General features: G+C 38.2%; 1 protein-coding gene across 2 annotated transcripts in view; it reads left to right on the top strand.

Annotated features, from left to right (window-relative positions):
- The window catches only part of ITCH (itchy E3 ubiquitin protein ligase), a 108918-nt gene that overhangs the window by 67177 nt on the left and 23295 nt on the right, over positions 1–18446 (top strand). For both annotated transcript variants that reach the window (XM_037496600.2, XM_037496606.2), the window contains 5 exons: positions 180–249; positions 6130–6214; positions 10660–10788; positions 15958–16030; positions 16786–16857. In XM_037496600.2, coding sequence (XP_037352497.1) covers positions 180–249; positions 6130–6214; positions 10660–10788; positions 15958–16030; positions 16786–16857 — 429 coding nt within the window. The remainder of the gene's footprint in view (positions 1–179; positions 250–6129; positions 6215–10659; positions 10789–15957; positions 16031–16785; positions 16858–18446) is intronic.

The following is an 18446-nucleotide window of genomic DNA, read 5'->3' as shown; positions in this document are numbered from 1 at the left end:
TTTTTTCCACCAGAGTGTATTGGCATTTATGCAGGATTGTGTGACACTTCCCTTAGATGTGAGCTCTGTAAGAATGTATTATGTTATACAAGGCCAGGAAAGATGTATCAGACTATATGGTTGCTCTCAGATTGTCTTTTTAAGTTGTTCATTGTTTCACCATTTCATATTCTTTTTAGAATCAAGATTTGTTTGCTACATCACAAAATAAAGAATTTGATCCTCTTGGTCCCCTGCCACCTGGATGGGGTAAGTCACATGAACTTCTTTCATTGAATTCATTCATTTTAGAAATAAAATATTTGTAGATGGCACCCTGATCTTGCTTGAGTGAATAACTTGGAAGCTTTTGGGGTGTGTTGGTTTAATTCATTATACCAAATGGGCATTAGATTTCCCGAAAGCTCTAAGTTGACTCTTTTACTATAGTAAACTTACTAAAATTTTAGAATTATTTTATTCTTCCAAAGTTTAAAAATATTTTGTTCACACAGCAATAAAAAGAAATTGATTATTGATAGAACAGTCTAGGTGGATATTGAGGGCATTGTGCTTAGTGAAAAACATAAATTTCAGAAGATAACATCCTGTGAGTAATAATTTTGTAACATCCTGTGAGTAATAATTACTTCAAAATATGAAGTTTAAAGTATTTAGAACTCATTGGTGCTTACAAAACACAGCTCAGCATTTGATTGAGTTGACATTATCTGAAAGAAAAGTGAAAACAGGGTTATGATAAGATGGTGACTTTGTGCTGACACCATGTAACACATGAGAATGCTGTATTCTAGTACATTTGGTTATAGGCCTTGTTAATAGATTTTAAGGTGGGCCTACACTACCAAAGTTTAAATTTTATTGTATAACACTATACAACTTATAATGCTGTAACAATGTTCCTGAATAAACAAGGCAATATTGAAAGACTTCTGCGTAGCAGCCAAAGTGAATATAGCAAGTGGAAAACAGCAAAGTAAAGCAACTTAGAAAACCAGTTGAGGGCCTCCCCGGTGGCACAGCAGTTGAGCGCTGGGTTGCGAAGCTGCCTGCGGCCTCTGCAGCGCCGGTTCGATCCCCGGCTGCTCCCCGGCCACCGGAGGAGGGTCCCACATGGCGCGCAGACCTCTCCTGCCGCCCGCTGCTCCCCTCAGCAGTGTACTTCGGTCCTTCTGCCTGCTCTGCTCCCCGCTCTGGCTCTGGTGAATTCTCTCACCCTCCCGCGCTTCTGACTGTACCCAGTACTTGTATAAATAAATAAATAAATAAATAAAATCTTAAAAAAAAAAAAGAAAACCAGTTGAAGTTTTTATATTCAAGAGTTGCAGACACTTCAGAACATTAAGCTAAATTTAGAAAGGGATATTTCTAGGTGTTTGTTGGGAAGCATTGGTTCCCAAGAGTGATTGCTCTATCATTACTCTGAGGAATGGAGGAAAAAATTGATGTATTAGGAAGATCACATGAATCTGGGAATAAATGATTGTTACTACATAAGTCTGCCTTTGAGAAACCCATTGTTCTTAAGTTATTTATCCTTAACACTCCTGTGAGTCAGGTAAAAAAAGAAAAGGTAATAGATCATATCTACAACTGTTATTGTTACTAGCTGTAATAAATGGGGATTTTATGAAAGTTGCGAATTATTAACTTCCCCAAAACCTGACACTCTGGGAAAGGGTCTTTCGGCTCTGCTGGAGTCTCAGGTTGGACAGTGTGTGGTTGATAGGAAGTAAAAGGGAATGTTGCCCTTGTGGCGTATTGAATTAGATCTGTCAGATTGTAGTCCCAGCCATGATGGTGTTTCCCCACTTTATCCTAGAATTGTTGTATGTCTGTGTTATAGAGGGGAAATTAACTCACTAAACCGTTATATCTGAAGGTCCATGTATTTATCTTCTTAATTTTATTGCAGAAAAAATATGACCCAATTTTTTGCCAGGAATAGACCATTTCACTGCTTAGACAGAAAAGCTGTAAGAAAAATAGCTTCTTGCTCACAGAAGCATAAATTAAAAAGTTTTTCCTGCAACTTAATTCTTATCTCCTGTATTTATCATTATCCTCATCATTAGGATCATTCTCATTTTTACTTTAGCCCACACCACCTCCCTAAAATACTGCCTCTGAAGTCTTAATCCTACCTTATCCAGATTATAAGAATCTTGCCTTGTTTATTTTACATTCTGCTCATTATTTTTAGGTTCACTTCTAAAGTTGTAGTGTGCCCTTCTTCCTAAATGAGTTTATGATCGTGCTGTTATTCAGACCAAGCACTGCTTTATGACTGTCCGCCTTTCAGGCACATACCTTATTTGTAGAACTAGTGACAACATTGGTACTGTAACAAATGAGATATACCCTCAAGATTTACCCAGGAAATAAAACCCCAGTTTTCAACCTCTTTTGAGTTCTGAAGTTGATAACATTACTTATGTGACTATATGTATATTTAAGTTCACTTTCTTACCCTTTTTTATATGCTTCAATTACATCTTACACATTATATCTGACAGTAAAGAATTTCTAACACATGCTGTCTGTACAGGCTGGAGAGCAAGGAATTCTTTTAGTTTAACAATGTTGTCTAACAGGACCAACTTTGTGTAGTTGGTTTACCCATCAAAGATAAAGATATTTTCTCATTTTCATAGTAGTTGTGAAAGAAAACAAAACAGCCAAGAAGCTTCAGTTTTTTACTGTTTTACTCATCAACTCAGGAAGTATGCTGATCTATCAGGTTTGATGTTCAGTAATTTCAGTATTGTTTACCATGTGATTTTTCAACAAAGAAATCAGCTCTACAGACACAGTACTTCCTCTCATTAAAGCAGATGAGCCTTCAGTTTGCAAGTGGATCCGCCTTTGAAATTTTGTTTTTCACAGCCTTTTCCAAGAAATGCTGATTTCAGCAGTACATACCTAGAACATGCATAGTTTTCTGTTAACTTAATCTTGTCTCATGTTAGCTTTTGAAGTGAAAATAAACCTCTTACCTGGAAATCTACCTTACATGGCAGATAAAAAATGAAAATATGCTCAGTTGTGCACTTAAGTTATTATTTTTAGATTATAATAATTACTTTAAGATTATTAGGATACAAGAAAATTTGTTGACTCTGTAAGTATTTTAGAAAAATTAAACTTATTATGACTGCCAAGAACATTAACATATTTTATTATAAAGTAGCCAGCAGTAGCATTAGCCAGCAGTAGTACTGTAAATGCTTCTTTCTGCCTCAGAGACAGCCTTAAAGTTACATGCTTCCATATTCAGGATGCCATCACAAGGGACACCAGTTAATATTCAGAGTGTGTCAAAAAATGCAGAGTTGCCTTTTTCTCTATATTATGTATATCTGGACTTCTAGTTCCATTTTAGGATCAGCTGATGTAGAAAGTAACTAATGTCAGGAACAGATTCACAGTACTAACCAGTATATCTCTTCTAACTCCATATTATCACTGCTATTTGAAATTAGAGAATCAGTGCTAGAGGTAAAAGTTAACAAATGCTGACCTAAAAAAGCTATGTAATTTGGCCTAAGATTCATCTTTCAGTGTCTTGCTTAAAGATCCAAGGGGTCTACTCAGTGTAAAAAAATAATAACAGTACAAAACACAACAAAGCAAAAACAGACAATTATAAATCAGAGACATACTGCAGGGGAGGAGGAGGGAGAGGGAACAGGGAGGCAGGGAGGAGAACAGGGGACTGAGATGATGGTGCACAAGTGCATTGGTGAAGGAAATTCCATGGGCACTACACCTGAGGGGGTGAGGGGAAGCAAATATTGTTTTAAAATGAACAATGATGTAAAAAAAATTTAAAAAAACCAAGGTTTCTAAATTAATGTTTGAAAAATGGATATCAACATTCGGGAGGGTGAGAGGATTCGTCAGAGACAGAGCAGGGAACAGAATAGGCAGACTGACGAAATACACTGCTGAGGGGAGCAGCGGGCACGACAGGAGAGGTCTGCTGTGCCATGTGGGACCCTCGCCAGCCGGGTGTAAAAATTGATTTTATCAGCATGGAGTTGAGCTTAAAATTTTGTTTGAAGGGCCTCCCCTGGTGGCACAGGTGGTTGAGTGCAGCGCTGTGAAGCTGTCCACAGCCTTTGCAGCGCCGGTTCCTTCCTTGCCGGCTGGCGAGGGTCCCACATGGCACAGCAGACCTCTCCTGTCGTGCCCGCTGCTCCCTTCAGCAGTGTATTTCGTCAGTCTGCCTATTCTGTTCCCTGCTCTGTCTCTGATGAATCCTCTCACCCTCCTGAACATCTGACCTGTACCCCGGTTCTTTCATTTAAAAAAAAATTTTTTTGTTTGAAAATTGCTAATTTTTAGAAACTATGCCTTTTTTTTTTAATGATTTATTTATTTATTATTTATTTATACAAGCACTGGGTACAGTCAGACGCATGGGAGGGTGAGAGAATTCACCAGAGCGGGGACCAGAGCAGGCAGAAGGACCGAAGGACACTGCTGAGGGGAGCAGCGGGCGGCAGGAGAGGTCTGCGCGCCATGTGGGACCCTCCTCCGGTGGCCGGGGAGCAGCTGGGGATCGAACCAGCTCTGCAGAGGCTGCAGGCAGCTTCGCAACCCAGCGCTCAACCGCTGCGCCACCGGGGAGGCCCAGAAACTATGCCTTTTTAAAAGTTGGAATCCACTCTGTATTCTAATACTTCAGCTATATTCTTTGAGAGATCTTGGCCAAATTATAAAGTTCAGATACAGGGCCTCCCTGGTGGCGCAAGGGGTTAAGACGCAACCTATGAAGCTATCTGCAGCCATTGCAGCACGAATTTGATCCCCAGCCGACCAGGGAGCAACCCACATGGCTCAGCAGACCTCTCCTGACTCCCCTCAGCAGTGTATTTCCGTCAATCTGCATGGTCTGTTCCCCACTCTGTCTCTGGTGAGTCCTCTCATCCCCTGCACCTCTGGCCTGTACCCTACTTCTTGTATGCATAAATAAATATCTTTAAAAAAAAAAAAAAGTTCAGATACAGGGGTTAAAGTCTCGTGCTATCAAGCTGTTACCAGCCATTGCGGCATGAGTTCGATCCCTGGCCAGGGAGCTAACCCACATGGTGCAGCACACTTCTGTCTTACTAGCTGCTCCTCTCAGCAGTGTATTTCAGTAGATCTGCCTGTTTTGCTCCCCACTCTGTCTCTGGTGAATCCTCTCACCCCCAACCTACACCCCAATTCTTGTATACATAAATAAATAAAAATAAGTCTTTTTGAAAAATAAGTTCAGATACAGGAAGAGACCTATAATTTGAGGAATGACCTGGTAAAGGAGCAGACAACAATAGTTCAGAACAACAGAATTTAATACTAAAATGCAAAACCTTGGTTATTAAAAGAAAATGATATATACATGACCCATAAACTTTAAAAAAAGTTCAGGGAAGCAGGAAATTTTTGTAGAGTGAGAAAAAGAAAAAACGACACTCCTAAAACAAGAGATGGGGGCAGACAGATAGCTGTCTTTATTGCTTCAGGTGCAATAAATTAAAAGAGCTGAATACTGCTGCCCAGCTTTTGGGTGGAAAGTTAGGGTAGATATTTAGGATTTGGAAACTGGGTTTTTTTAAGGAACAGGATATATATTTGAAACAATGTCTTCCTTCATTGAATAAGCCTCATATATCCCAAAGAAACTTTTAAGTTTTATCTCCCATGATATTTTAAGTAATGAGATAGTGTGATATGAAAAATTCCTAAATGGAAATCTGAGTTTCCTTCCTGTTGCTACTTAATTCTGAGATTTTAGGCAGATTGCATAACCTGTGAGTGTTTCATTATCTTCAAGATAAGCTAAAACCAACTGCCCCATGAACTGTTAAAGATAAAATGTGGTCATGTTTGAAAAGTCAAAATGGTTAGTTCTTCCTGCTTTTGTTGGTTTGAGCAAAAATGGTCCTGTGGGCAGGACACTGTAATTTAGTCATTCTCACTTCTAAGATATAATGATACTTCTAAATTTTAGTATGTGAATAGTGATTTAAAAACTACAAAATCAACAGTACCATGAGAAATGGACACATTCAGCTTATTTTAGTTTGAGAAGGAAAACTATATCAAACTTTAATGTTTTGCTTTTTGTTTTGTTTTGTTCAGAGAAGAGAACGGACAGCAATGGTAGAGTGTATTTTGTCAACCACAACACTCGTATTACCCAGTGGGAAGACCCCAGAAGTCAAGGGTAAGAATTAGCAGTTACTAGCATACAGTTAACCTCTTAAGGATTATACCAAATATTTGTTCCAGTTATGAAAAGGGTCAAAGTTTACATATTCTTTTCCCTTATTTATAATCATTCACATACTTTAGAAAAAACAAAATTATGCTATTAATATGGTGGATACTGGTTTCTTAAACAGATAGTTAAAAGCAACGTTGTTATAAATGTATATATTTGTGAATACACATGTATTCAAAAATACTTATTTTCAGTAAGACCAGTTTAGTACTCGAAAGCAGGATTTTGCAACCTGAGATCACTGGAGAAAATGGGGGGAAAAAAAACACATGCTCACTTTCAGTAACCTGTACCTGAAATTGAGCATTTCCTTCTATCATGATTGTAGGCAACAACTGTAATAGAATAATAATGTCTAGGAATTTGCCACCAATAAAAACCGCATGTCTTTTAGATCATTCTGCAGTTATTGTAAATATGTCAAAATATTGTTTATGTACATCGTTACAGCAACTTGCTAGTGAATATATTTGAAAAAGAGACATTACAAGTTTGTATTTTTGTTGTCTTGATAACTTCACATAATTGCTTTTCTTTGTAACATTATGGATATTAATTTGCTAGGGCTGCCTTAACTAAGTACCACAGAGTGACTTAAACGACAAATTTTTCACATAGTTGAGGAGGCTAGAAGTCCAAAAGATCAAGTTGTCAACCAAGCTATGCTCTCTCATGGTACTAGGGAAGGATCTATTCTAGGTCTCTCCACTAGTTTCGCATAGTTCATGACTTGTGGCCTCATAACTCCAGTTTTCATGTGGCATTTTCGTGTGTGCATGTCCAGTGTCCATGTTTCCCCTTTTTATTAGAATGTCAGTCATATTAGAGTAGTGGCTCACTGTTTTCTAATATGATTTCTTTTTAACTGATTTCATCTGCAGTGACCCTGTTTCCAAGTCCCGTCACATTCTGAGGTTGCATTTCCACATATGAACTTGCTGGGGGACACAGTTTGGCCCATAACAATATCTAATGCTATGCAGATAGCAGACTGCCAGAGGATTCTGTTCTGCAGGGAGTTTGGAAACTTCTATATTCTGTTCTGCAGGGAGTTTGGAAACTTCTATCTTCAGAGACCACAGCCCCCCGCCAAATTTGCCCCCACTTCAGATATCAGCCATTAGATGAGGGTTCTCCAGCATTGTTCTCGTATCAGACTAAGTGGCTACAGATTCAGGGATTCCCACAACCACTTTCAGGTTTGATAACTCTAGAGAGACTAGAGCTCCACTGAAGCCTGTTTAAAGTCATAGGTACGTTTATTTAGGGAAAGTATACAAATTAGAACTAGCACAAGGAAAGAGGCAGAGTCTGGGAAGGTTCCAAGTTCCCATATTGATGTGAAACAGTATGTATAGAATATTGCCAACAAGAAATCTCGCCCAAGTCTATTATACAGAGTTTTTATTGTGGTTCTATTCTATAATGCCTGTCTGGCTAACTTTGCAGCTCTCCCCAGAGTTTGGGTTAATACCATTAGTTTCCAGTTATTCCAGAGGTTGGAATTAAAAGGATATGCCTCGGGCCTCCCCGTTGGCACAGCGGTAGAGCGCTGGGTTGCGAAGCTGCCTGCGGCCTCTGCGGCACCGGTTCAATCCCCGGCTGCTCCCCGGCCACCGGAGGAGGGTCCCACATGGCGCGCAGACCTCTCCTGCCGCCCGCTGCTCCCCTCAGCAGTGTACTTCGGTCCTTCTGCCTGCTCTGCTCCCCGCTCTGGCTCTGGTGAATTCTCTCACCCTCCCGCGCTTCTGACTGTACCCAGTGCATGTATAAACAAAACAAACAAACAAACAAATAAATAAATAAAAAAAAAAAACATGCCTCTATTAAAAAAAAAAAAATCTTTAAAAAAAAAAAAAAAGGATATGCCTCAAAATCTTCATCATAAATCACATTGTTGATTATCTTGTATTCACACCTCAAGCAAACAAAGATATGTCTGGCAGGCAGGACTTTCCAGAGACCTAATGAACACTTTTCAAAGCTAAGGGACAAAGGTCAGACCTTTCTTTGGGTATGGTTAATCCTTCATTGAACTCATTCCATGGCACAAAGTTTTAAGAACCTCTTTTCTAAAGATACGTTTTAAATTAAAAATATTTTTCTGGGTACAACAAATCTCAACACTTTTTACAAAGTTATGGTATTTAAAATGTATTGAATTTCCTCAAAAGGAAGAATTAAGAATTTCAAAGGTAACACCTCTAATTCCTCTCTAAAATTCTATCTCTAAGGTTAGAGATACACTTTTCTGTAATATGCTACCATTTTTTGGTTCCCCCCTCGTACCTTTAAAGTTTCAGAGCTAAAGTTAGAATCATATTTTAATAAATAATATAAATGGCCCACTTCTATCCACTTTGATTTGTTTTCAAGGCAATTTAATACTGAGCCTGTCTTAGAAATATAATTAACGACAAATGAAAATGTTGTCTTTAAAAAAAGATTTTGGGGCCTCCCCGGTGGCGCAGCGGTTGAGCGCTGGTTTGCGAAGCTGCCCGCGGCCGGTTCGATCCCCGGCTGCTCCCCGGCCACCGGAGGAGGGTCCCACATGGCGCGCAGACCTCTCCTGCCGCCCGCTGCTCCCCTCAGCAGCGTACTTCGGTCCTTCTGACTGCTCTGCTCCCCGCTCTGGCTCTGGTGAATTCTCTCACCCTCCCGCGCTTCTGACTGTACCCAGTGCATGTATAAACAAAACAAACAAGCAAACCAGCAAACAAATAAATAAAGCATGCCTCTATAAAAAAAAAAAAAAAAAAAAAAAAAAGATTTTGGTAGCCTATTTTTTTGATATTTGTATAAAGTCTTGTAAATACAGGTAAATGTTCCTAACCATTTATACAGCTTACAGGATACTGTTTTGGGCATTGGTTCTCAACCTTTGGTTCTTCTAAGGTACACTTAAAGAAAATGACACTACTGTCAGCAGTCTAGAATTCCCTTTCTGTAAAACATTGCACTTAATGCCTCCCACCCCTCCCTAATTCTTTCTGATGTGAACTCCCAACATTTCCATTGTTTTCTCTCATACTTAATCTGCCAGATGAGAAAATTCAAATAGTAGAATAAAGAAAAATGAACTGGCACATACGGATAAAACTTGGGACACTTACAAAATCTAAGTTCCTAAAAAGACTGGCTGCCATTATGCATAATACACAAATACATACTGCAAAGAAGTAGTCATAGTTCCTTATTCTTTCTAGTATAATATTTTGAAATCTAAAAACAAATTATTTAGGTTCGTAAGTAAGCTGTTTTTAATATTCTAATGTCTCAGTGGTTTTAATATATATCAAGTTGTCATTTGTATAAGTCATTATGACCTGTAATCTTTCTCCTGTTTTTAACTCACATCATATTTACAGGGTGGGATGTTGATAAAACACAGGTTGAAATAACTGACAAATGCTGTGCTAGCAGCTTGAAGAAAGTAGTATGAAAGGTCTAAAAGATCAATGTATAGTAGGAACAGTAGTAATAGAATTTGAGTTTACTATGTACTAAACTTTTTATTGTCTCATTTATTCCTTATACAGTCTTATCACATAGACATTGTTATCTCCACCTCATGGACAAAGAAACTGAAGTTTACCGAGATTAAGCAAGGTCCAAATTAGGAAGTGGGTAGGAATACTTGATTAAGAACATTTGAGTTGCCTTAACAGAGTAATAATAGAAAGATTGTGGACAAGAGGTGGGGCTTCACTTGGAGGTGTTGGAGGTATTCTTGTTTAGGGAAATGGTGAGGAGCCATATACTCTGAAATCATAGTTCGTGGAAGGGAGTTGGAGATAGAGTGCAGAAAATACCTGAAAGAGAAAATTGAGGGCAGAGTATAGCGACAGAGTGAGTGCCAGGAGGAGGAGTTTAAATCTTACCTTTGATAGATTTAAAGTTTAAGGAGAAAGTTATAACTTGATCAGATCTCAGTTTTTAATGCTCTGTCAGCAATATGAATAAGAGTGTAGGACCAGGGTGAAACTAGAGACAGGAAAACCAATTATGTATCTGTTGTGAAAGTTTAAAAGAGAGATGAATAAAGCCACTGTAAGCATGGGTTGGGGATTGCAAACAATGATGAACTTGAAGATTGTTACAGTGAATAGGCCGAGTTTGGTTACCATGAGTTGGTTAGGTGGATTGCCAGGGAAATGGGCACTACAGGTCAGATAGACAAGGGAAGACCAAGTGTTGGTTGATGGATCTGTTAGCATATTTAACATATTTGTAGAATATATGGATAGAAAGATCTAGTAAACTTTAAATACTGGACTAAATGGTTTTCTAGAATATTTCTACTGCATTTACAGATATTTTTAGTTTCAGTATTTAGCAATAAGCAACTCTAACATTTTTTATTTGTTATATTTTTCCCATGTTTTTAGACAATTAAATGAAAAGCCCTTACCTGAAGGCTGGGAAATGAGATTCACAGTGGATGGAATTCCGTATTTTGTGGACCATAATAGAAGAACTACCACCTATATTGATCCCCGCACTGGTAAATCTGCCCTGTAAGTTATCTTAGCATTGTAGATTAAAAGTAAAACCGATTTCCTAAGATTGTGATCTAAAGATCAGAATTAGCAAGAAGTGCAATTCTTGTTATTTCTTGAGTTGGCTTACTCATAGTTTTCTGTTCATTAAGTATTTTATATTTTCATTACTCCCTTTAATATCTTCTCCTAGAGCTTTTTCATCTTTGTTACCATCTGGTCACATAGAACTGAATGAGACTATTTAGAAATTATCAGTACAGTGCTGCCATCAACTAATTCCTGATTTCTAATTCCTTTCATTTCTGTTACCTTTTTTTAAAAAAAGATTTATTTATGTTATGCATATAAGAGCTGGGGTACAGGCCAGAGGTGTGGGGGGGGGTGAGAGGATTCACCAGGGACAGAGTGGGGAACAGAACAGGCAGATTCTGTTGCTGACAGGAGCAGCGGTAGAGTCAGGAGAGGTCTGCTGTGCCATGTGGGTTGCTCCTTGGCAGGCCAGGGATTGAACTCGTGCTGCAGTGGCTGTGAATGAGTAGCTTTATAGATTGCGTCTTAACCCCTTGTGCTGTAGTGGCTGCGAATAACCTCATAGGTTGCGTCTTAACCCCTTTCGCCACCAGGAAAGCCCCTTTTTTTAAGATTTATTTATTTCATAGAAGAACTCAGGTATAGGCCAGAGGTGCAGGGGGGTGAGGGGGTGAGAAGATTCATCAGAGACAGAGTGGGGAGCAGATTTACTGAAATACACTGCTAAGAGGAGCAGTGGGCAAGACAGGAAATATCTGCTGCATCATATGTGGATTAGCTCTTTGGCCAGGAATTGAACTCAGCCTGTAGCAGTAATAGTGCTAAGACTTGACCCCTAGGCCTCCAGAGAGGCACCCTTTCATCTTATCCCATTTCTGTTTTGTTTTTGACAAGTAACTTTGTGTTTTGTTTTTTGCTTAATATTTTTTGATGACCTTTTCTTTATTCTGATAAATACTCATAATGAAGTTTACCATTAAATGTATCGTTCAGAGGCGTGAATACATTTACACTGTTTGCAACCATCGCCACCATCCATTTCCAGACTGTTTTTTATTATCCAACACAGAAATTCTCTACCTGTTAACCAGTAACCCCCCATTTCACACTCTCTCCACCCAGGCTCTGAAGCCTACTGTTAGATTTTCTGTCTCTGTGAATTTGACTACTCATATAAGTGGAATCATACAATATTTGTCCTTTTCTGACTAACTTCACTTATCATCTCTCCAAAGTTCATACTGTAACTTGTATCAGAATTTCATTCCTTTTTAAGGCTGAATAGTATTTCCTTATATGTCTGTCCCACCTTTTGTTTATACATATGTTTGTGGACATTTGGATTCTTTCCACCTTGTAGCTGTTGTGAGTACTGCTACTATAAATATGACTATACAAATATCTATTTGAGTCTTTGCTTTCAGTTCTTTAATGTATATACTCAGAAATAGTATATACTGGATCCAATAGTAATTCTGTGGGATTTTTATTTTATTTTATTTTTTATTACTATTTTTTAAAGATTTATTTATACAAGGACTGGGTACAGTCAGAAGCGCAGAAGGGTGAGAGAATTCACCAGAGCCAGAGCGGGGAGCAGAGCAGGCAGAAGGACCGAAGTACACTGCTGAGGGGAGCAGCGGGCGGCAGGAGAGGTCTGGGCGCCATGTGGGACCCTTGCCCAGTGGCTGGGGAGCAGCCGGGGATCGAACCGGCGCTGCAGAGGCTGCGGACAGCTTCGCAACCCAGTGCTCAACCGCTGCGCCAGCGGGGAGGCCCCCAATTCTGTGGGTTTTTAAAAAAAATTTTGTTTTATTTATGCATACAAGAGCTGGGGTGTAGGCCAGAAGTCAGGGGTGGGGGGGGTGAGAGGATTCACCAGAGACAGAGTGGGGAGCAGAACAGGCAGATTTACTGAAATACACTGCTGAGGGGAGCAGCTGGTAAGACAGGAGAGGTCTGCTGTGCTGTGTGGGTTAGCTCTCTGGCCAGGGATCAAACTCAGTGCTGTGGTGGCTGTGGATAGCTTCATAATGCTGAGACTTAACCCCTTGCATCACCAGGGAGGCCCAGTAATTATGTAGTGTTTTTGGAGCACTTTCTACAGTGAGTATGCCATTTTACATTCCCACTAGTAACATGTATGGGTTTTTGTTTTCTCCACATCCATGCCAGTTTTTGCTTTCTGTTTTGTTCATAGTTTTTGTTGTTCTTAATGCGATCCTAATGGATATAAAATAGTATCTTACAGTTTCTATTTTTCTCTGATGATTCACGATATTGAACATCATTTCCTGTGCTTATTGACCATCTGTAGTTTTGAAAAAATATCCACTTGAGTCCTTTGACCATTTTGGGTGCATTTTGGGCTTATGTTGTATTTTGATGAGTTTTAGGAGCTCTCTATATATTCAAATTCATAATTTGCAAATATTTTCTCCCATTCTGTGTGTTTCCTAAGAGTTACATAGCTTTAGCTCTTGCCTTGAAGTCATGAACCCATTTTTAGTTAATTTTTGTAAATGGTACTAGTTAAGGGTCCAGCTTCATCCTTTTGTAAGTGGATATCCAGTTTTCCCAGCAGTAATTAATGATAATATTGTCTTTTCTCCATTGAGTTGTTAAAAAATCATATGATCACATGTGAGGGTGATTTAATATGATTTAATATGAATCATATGTGAGGGTTTATTTAATATGCTTTATATTCCATTGGTTCATATGTTTGTCTTTATTTCAGCACCATGCTAAATTGATTACTGTAGCTCTTAATAAATTTTGTTAACAAGAAATGTGAGTTCTCCATCTTTGTTGTTCTTATTTGAGATTGTTTTGACATATAGAGTCCCTTGAGATTGTTTTGGCATTTTACCTCTTAAATTCTGATACAAATTACAGTATGGATGAACTTTGGAGAGATGATGCTAAATGAAGTAAGCCAATCAGAAAAGGACAAATGTAGTATGATTCCACTTGAGTACTCAAATTCATAGAGACAGAAAATATAGGAGTAGTCTTCAAGTCCCTTGAGATTCCATACTAATTTTAGAATAGATTTTTCTACTTTTGCGGGAAAAAGAAGTGGAATTTTGTTAGGTATTACACTGAAGCTATAGTTCATTTTGGTTAGTATTGACATCTTTTTTTCTTTTTAAGATTTATTTATTTATTTATTTATTTATTTATTTATTTATGCAAGCACTGGGTACAGTCAGAAGCATGGGAGGGTGAGAGAAGCAGGCAGCAGGAGAGGTCTGCACACCATGCGGGACCCTCCTCCGGTGGCCGGGTTGCAGCCAGGGATCCAACTGGCGTTGCAGAGGCTGCGGACAGCTTCGCGACCCAGCGCTCAAACCGCTGCGCCACCGGGGAGGCCCAGTATTGGCATCTTAATATTGTTTTCTAATCTGTGAACACTGTCTTTACATTTCTTTTTTTTTTCTTTAATTTCTTTTAGCAATGTTCTATAGTTTTAATTGCACGTATTTTGGCAGAGTGTGGATTGTGGTCCTGAGACCAATCCCTAGTGGTTACCAAGGGATAACTGTCTTGTCAGTCAAAAGTTACACACAGATTTTCTACCACAAGGGATTGACACTTCTAATAATCCCATCCTTCCCTGCTGCCCAGTTATTCAAGGGTCAACTGCCATGACATTAAATCCAAGAAGATGTAAATTGACTAAAGTGGAGTTTACCCCCAGCAATGCAAGATCAGTTTAATATTAAAATGTCAAATCAGTGTAATTCATCATAGTAGCAGATTCAAGGAGAAAAATAATCATTTCAAAAAAGCATTTGACAAAATACAAGATATGATAAACTCTCAGCAGTGGAGACTTTGCTACCTGAAAATGGTATTTACAAAAAACTTGCAACCAGCATCTACTTGATGAAATTGCTCTTAAAATCAAGAATAAGATAACGTGCCATCACTACTTCCAGTCAACACTGTATTGGTATTGTATTGGTAAGATTAGAGAAAGAAATAAAGGTTACAGATTGGTCAGGAAGAATTAAAACTTAGTTTCTCACAGATAAATATAACTGTGTATATGGAAAATCATAAGGAACCTAGTAAAAACTGCTCTAACTAGCAAGTGAATTTAACAGTGTTGCCATGCCAGATACAAAGTCAATAAGCAAAATCAAGTGTATTTCTACACTGAACATTTATAAAATGAAAATTTAAAGTAGCCTAGTGGGGAAAGCAAATAGTCTACTGGGGTGAAATCCAGGGCTAACCTGGAAGCCTCATGATGTGACCAGTGATCTAAACTTCTTTTCTTCGGTTCTACCTTCAAAAACTAATTTCAATCTCTATCTTCAAGGCACCTCATTGTTTTGTGGTAACAGCTATTACAAAACTTTAGCTGTCATAACCTAGAATATGGAGGAACGGCAAATTGGAAAGTGAAGAAAATCCCTTTCCCAGCTATCTCGTTTCTCTGGCCAAAGCCACACTAGGAAATGTAGTTTTTATTCTAGGTAGCATTTTGCCCAAGTAAATATTAAGAATCTGATTTAAGGACAAAGGAGAAAATGGATATGGGGACAAATTACTAGAACCTTCTTTACCTAGTCCTCTTAGATTTCACTGTACTTAAGAAAGGTCCACAACAGTAGCTTTTAAAAAAGCAGAATTTTTTTCTGTGTCTTACCTTTAAGTAGGCACTGAGAAATATTTTTAAAAGAGAAAGTATTGTGTATGTTATGTATTAGGGGCCTCCCTGGTGGTCTGGGAGTTAAGTCTCAGCACTAGCACCACGAAAGCCCACCGTGACAGCCGGAGTTTGATCCCTGCCAAGTTGCTAAGCATCATGGCACAGCAGACCTTTCCTGTTTCTTCAGCTTGCTCCCATTAGTAGTGTATTTCGGTGGATCTGCCTATTCTACTCCCTACTCTGTCTCTGGTGAATCCTCTCACGCCTCGCACCACTGGCCTACATCCCAGTTCTTGTATGCATAAATAAATAAAATAAATAAAAATCTTACAATAAAGGAACAATTCTTTTAAAAAAAGAGCATGCTATATTAGATAGGGGTTTTTGTATTTGACTACTAAGAACTAAGGGGATGTGGTATTTTGCTTTTTTTTTTTTTAGTATTTTATCTTGCTAAGCAGCGATGCTAATATATTAACATTCTTCCTCAGAGACAATGGACCCCAAATAGCTTATGTACGCGACTTCAAGGCAAAGGTTCAGTATTTCCGGTTCTGGTGTCAGGTTAGTGTTGGTACTATATTTCTGTACTCCCTTTTCTTCGTTATGTTGCTTATATGACACAGTGATTTTGAACATAAATAACTCAGAAAAACAGGTACATTAGAAAGCATCAAAATATCTTCTGTTTTTCAATTTTGGTAATTTTATGGCTTCTGTTTTCCAGAAGAAAAAATTTGAAGCCATTTGAGTAAGAAAGCATTTCTACTCTTTTCTGCAGTACCTGTTACTTCACATTGCAGAAACCTTTAAACAAATGGGTTTAAACATTTTCTTATCAATTTTGACCAGCCCCTTTCATCTTTAGCATTTGGTATAAATGATTTTGATAGATACATATGTATGCTTATAGTAATTTTCCAAGATGTGATTAATTATTTCTGATGTATAAGTACTGAATCAATTATTTTTATAGCTTCTAAATTAACATAATAGTGAAGGATATATATTTTTAAACTCCAAACTCTTGTAATTAACTGATTCATGTAAGAAAGAAAAATCTGAATTAGCTTTGTGAAAATAAATTAAGTAAAGATTTGTTAAACTCATTAAATAAGCAGTGTTCACATGAGATTTTTCTGTTTCTCATAAATTATAATTAGTATGAATGATCACAAGTGAATGATTAAACATTACTTAATGTTCATAATCTACTTGTTTCTGTAAGCAAAGATAAAAGTAAATAAAGCTTTCCCTTCTGGTTTTTTGATGCCATTTTAATGGTGAGAATCGACTTTTATATCATTCTTATATTTCAGCAATTGGCCATGCCACAGCACATAAAGATTACAGTGACGCGAAAAACATTGTTTGAGGATTCCTTTCAGCAGGTACTGTTTTATTCACTTAATAGTTTATCCTATTGGCTGCCTGTCCAGTTTTAACAGCTTGGAATGCTTAGAGTTGAAATCCTTGCATTTCTAACTCTAATCCCATTTCAGCTACCTTAGTAGTATTTAACAGGGGCATATGCATATGGTTTTGTGTTTGTATTTCTTATATGTGTGTGTTCTGTTTTTGAAATGTCAACAACTTACACTGATTAGTGAGTTTTAGGTTTCCATTTCTAAACTAAATGTTTGATTTGAAATAGATTTTTAAGTAAGAAAATAGGCTGTAGATAGACAAATGTTGACATATCCGACATAATTGGGTAGAAAAGGAGAGGGGCTTTTTTTGTACTTTTGTATTAACGCTTTTTACAACAGCATATTTTACTGTTATAATTTAAAATTTTTTATGTAGGAAGATCACAAGGGACTGTGGTGATGGATTATGGGTGCTTTGGTGATGACAGAACTACAGTCACCATACCTGAGGGAAGAAATATATTGTCCAAAAATTAAAAATATAAGGAAAAAGTACTAAAATCAACGAAGCCCTTACACATGAAAAAATAAAAATTTTGTGTGTCAGAGAAATTGGTTATTGATGACATATCTCAAAATCTATTGGAAAAATTTCAGAAATAGTCAACAGATTTTTTTAGTGATTCTGTTGGCAGAGGCCAGGGTTCAGCCAGTCATCACACAAGATCCAATACATAGCAGAGGAAGTTTGATATAATGAAAGCAGCTTTAATTGGCTGCCAGCAACCTGAAAAGATAGGGGACTTAAATATCCCAAATAACCATCTTGTCTTCCCAGCTCAGCAAGGTGATTATATGGGAAGGTGAGGTTTGCATGGACTGACTTCTATACCTCTGTTGTTGCTTTTCTCTTAGCAGAGAGTGCCTTGTCAAGATTTTCAGGCTACACCAGTTTATTTTTAAAAGTTTGCTGTTCTGACCCCTTCCAGAACCAACTACCTTCTATGAGGCATATTCCATTATCATTTGGGCCAACCCTATTTGGCAGGGTATTTACCCCCAAGGGGACTTCGAGTGTTAACTTTGGGTGTTTAATTGGAAACTATTTTAACTATATCCTTTCTCTTCTCTTTATTGCACACTAATTATATTAAATTCCTTTCCATTGAAAGTCTTTAAAAACAACAAAAAGATGATGAATGTCTTTTGAAAAAAAAAATGTGAGAGCTAGTCCTCTAGCTGTTCCTATGCAGCCTGGATCCTGAAAAACACGAGGGAGGGGATGGGGAAACAAAGAAGAAAAGAAAGAAACAATATGCAGTAGAAATGCAGACTTACAACTCCCAACTATCAATGTCTTCTCCCATATCTGTGGTACGAGTATCTGCCATCCTCATACAGTTCTGTTTGAATCAGCTTGGCCTAAGAAATGATATCCAATCTCCTCCTGAGAGCCTGTAGAGATAAGCAGCATTTGCTTTTCCATTTTTTTTTTTCCAAAGTCCATGAACAGGACTGAGGGGAGCAGCGGGCGGCAGGAGAGGTCTGCGCGCCATGTGGGACCCTCTCCCGTGGCCGGGGAGCAGCCGGGGATCAAACCGGCGCTGCAG

Source organism: Talpa occidentalis, unplaced genomic scaffold, assembly GCF_014898055.3.
Source record: "Talpa occidentalis isolate TD23 unplaced genomic scaffold, MPIMG_talOcc4v2.1 talOcc4.10, whole genome shotgun sequence".
In the NCBI taxonomy this organism is placed as follows: domain Eukaryota; kingdom Metazoa; phylum Chordata; class Mammalia; order Eulipotyphla; family Talpidae; genus Talpa; species Talpa occidentalis.
Note: the sequence above shows the minus strand (reverse complement) of the source record. Positions and strands in the feature narration are given on the sequence as shown.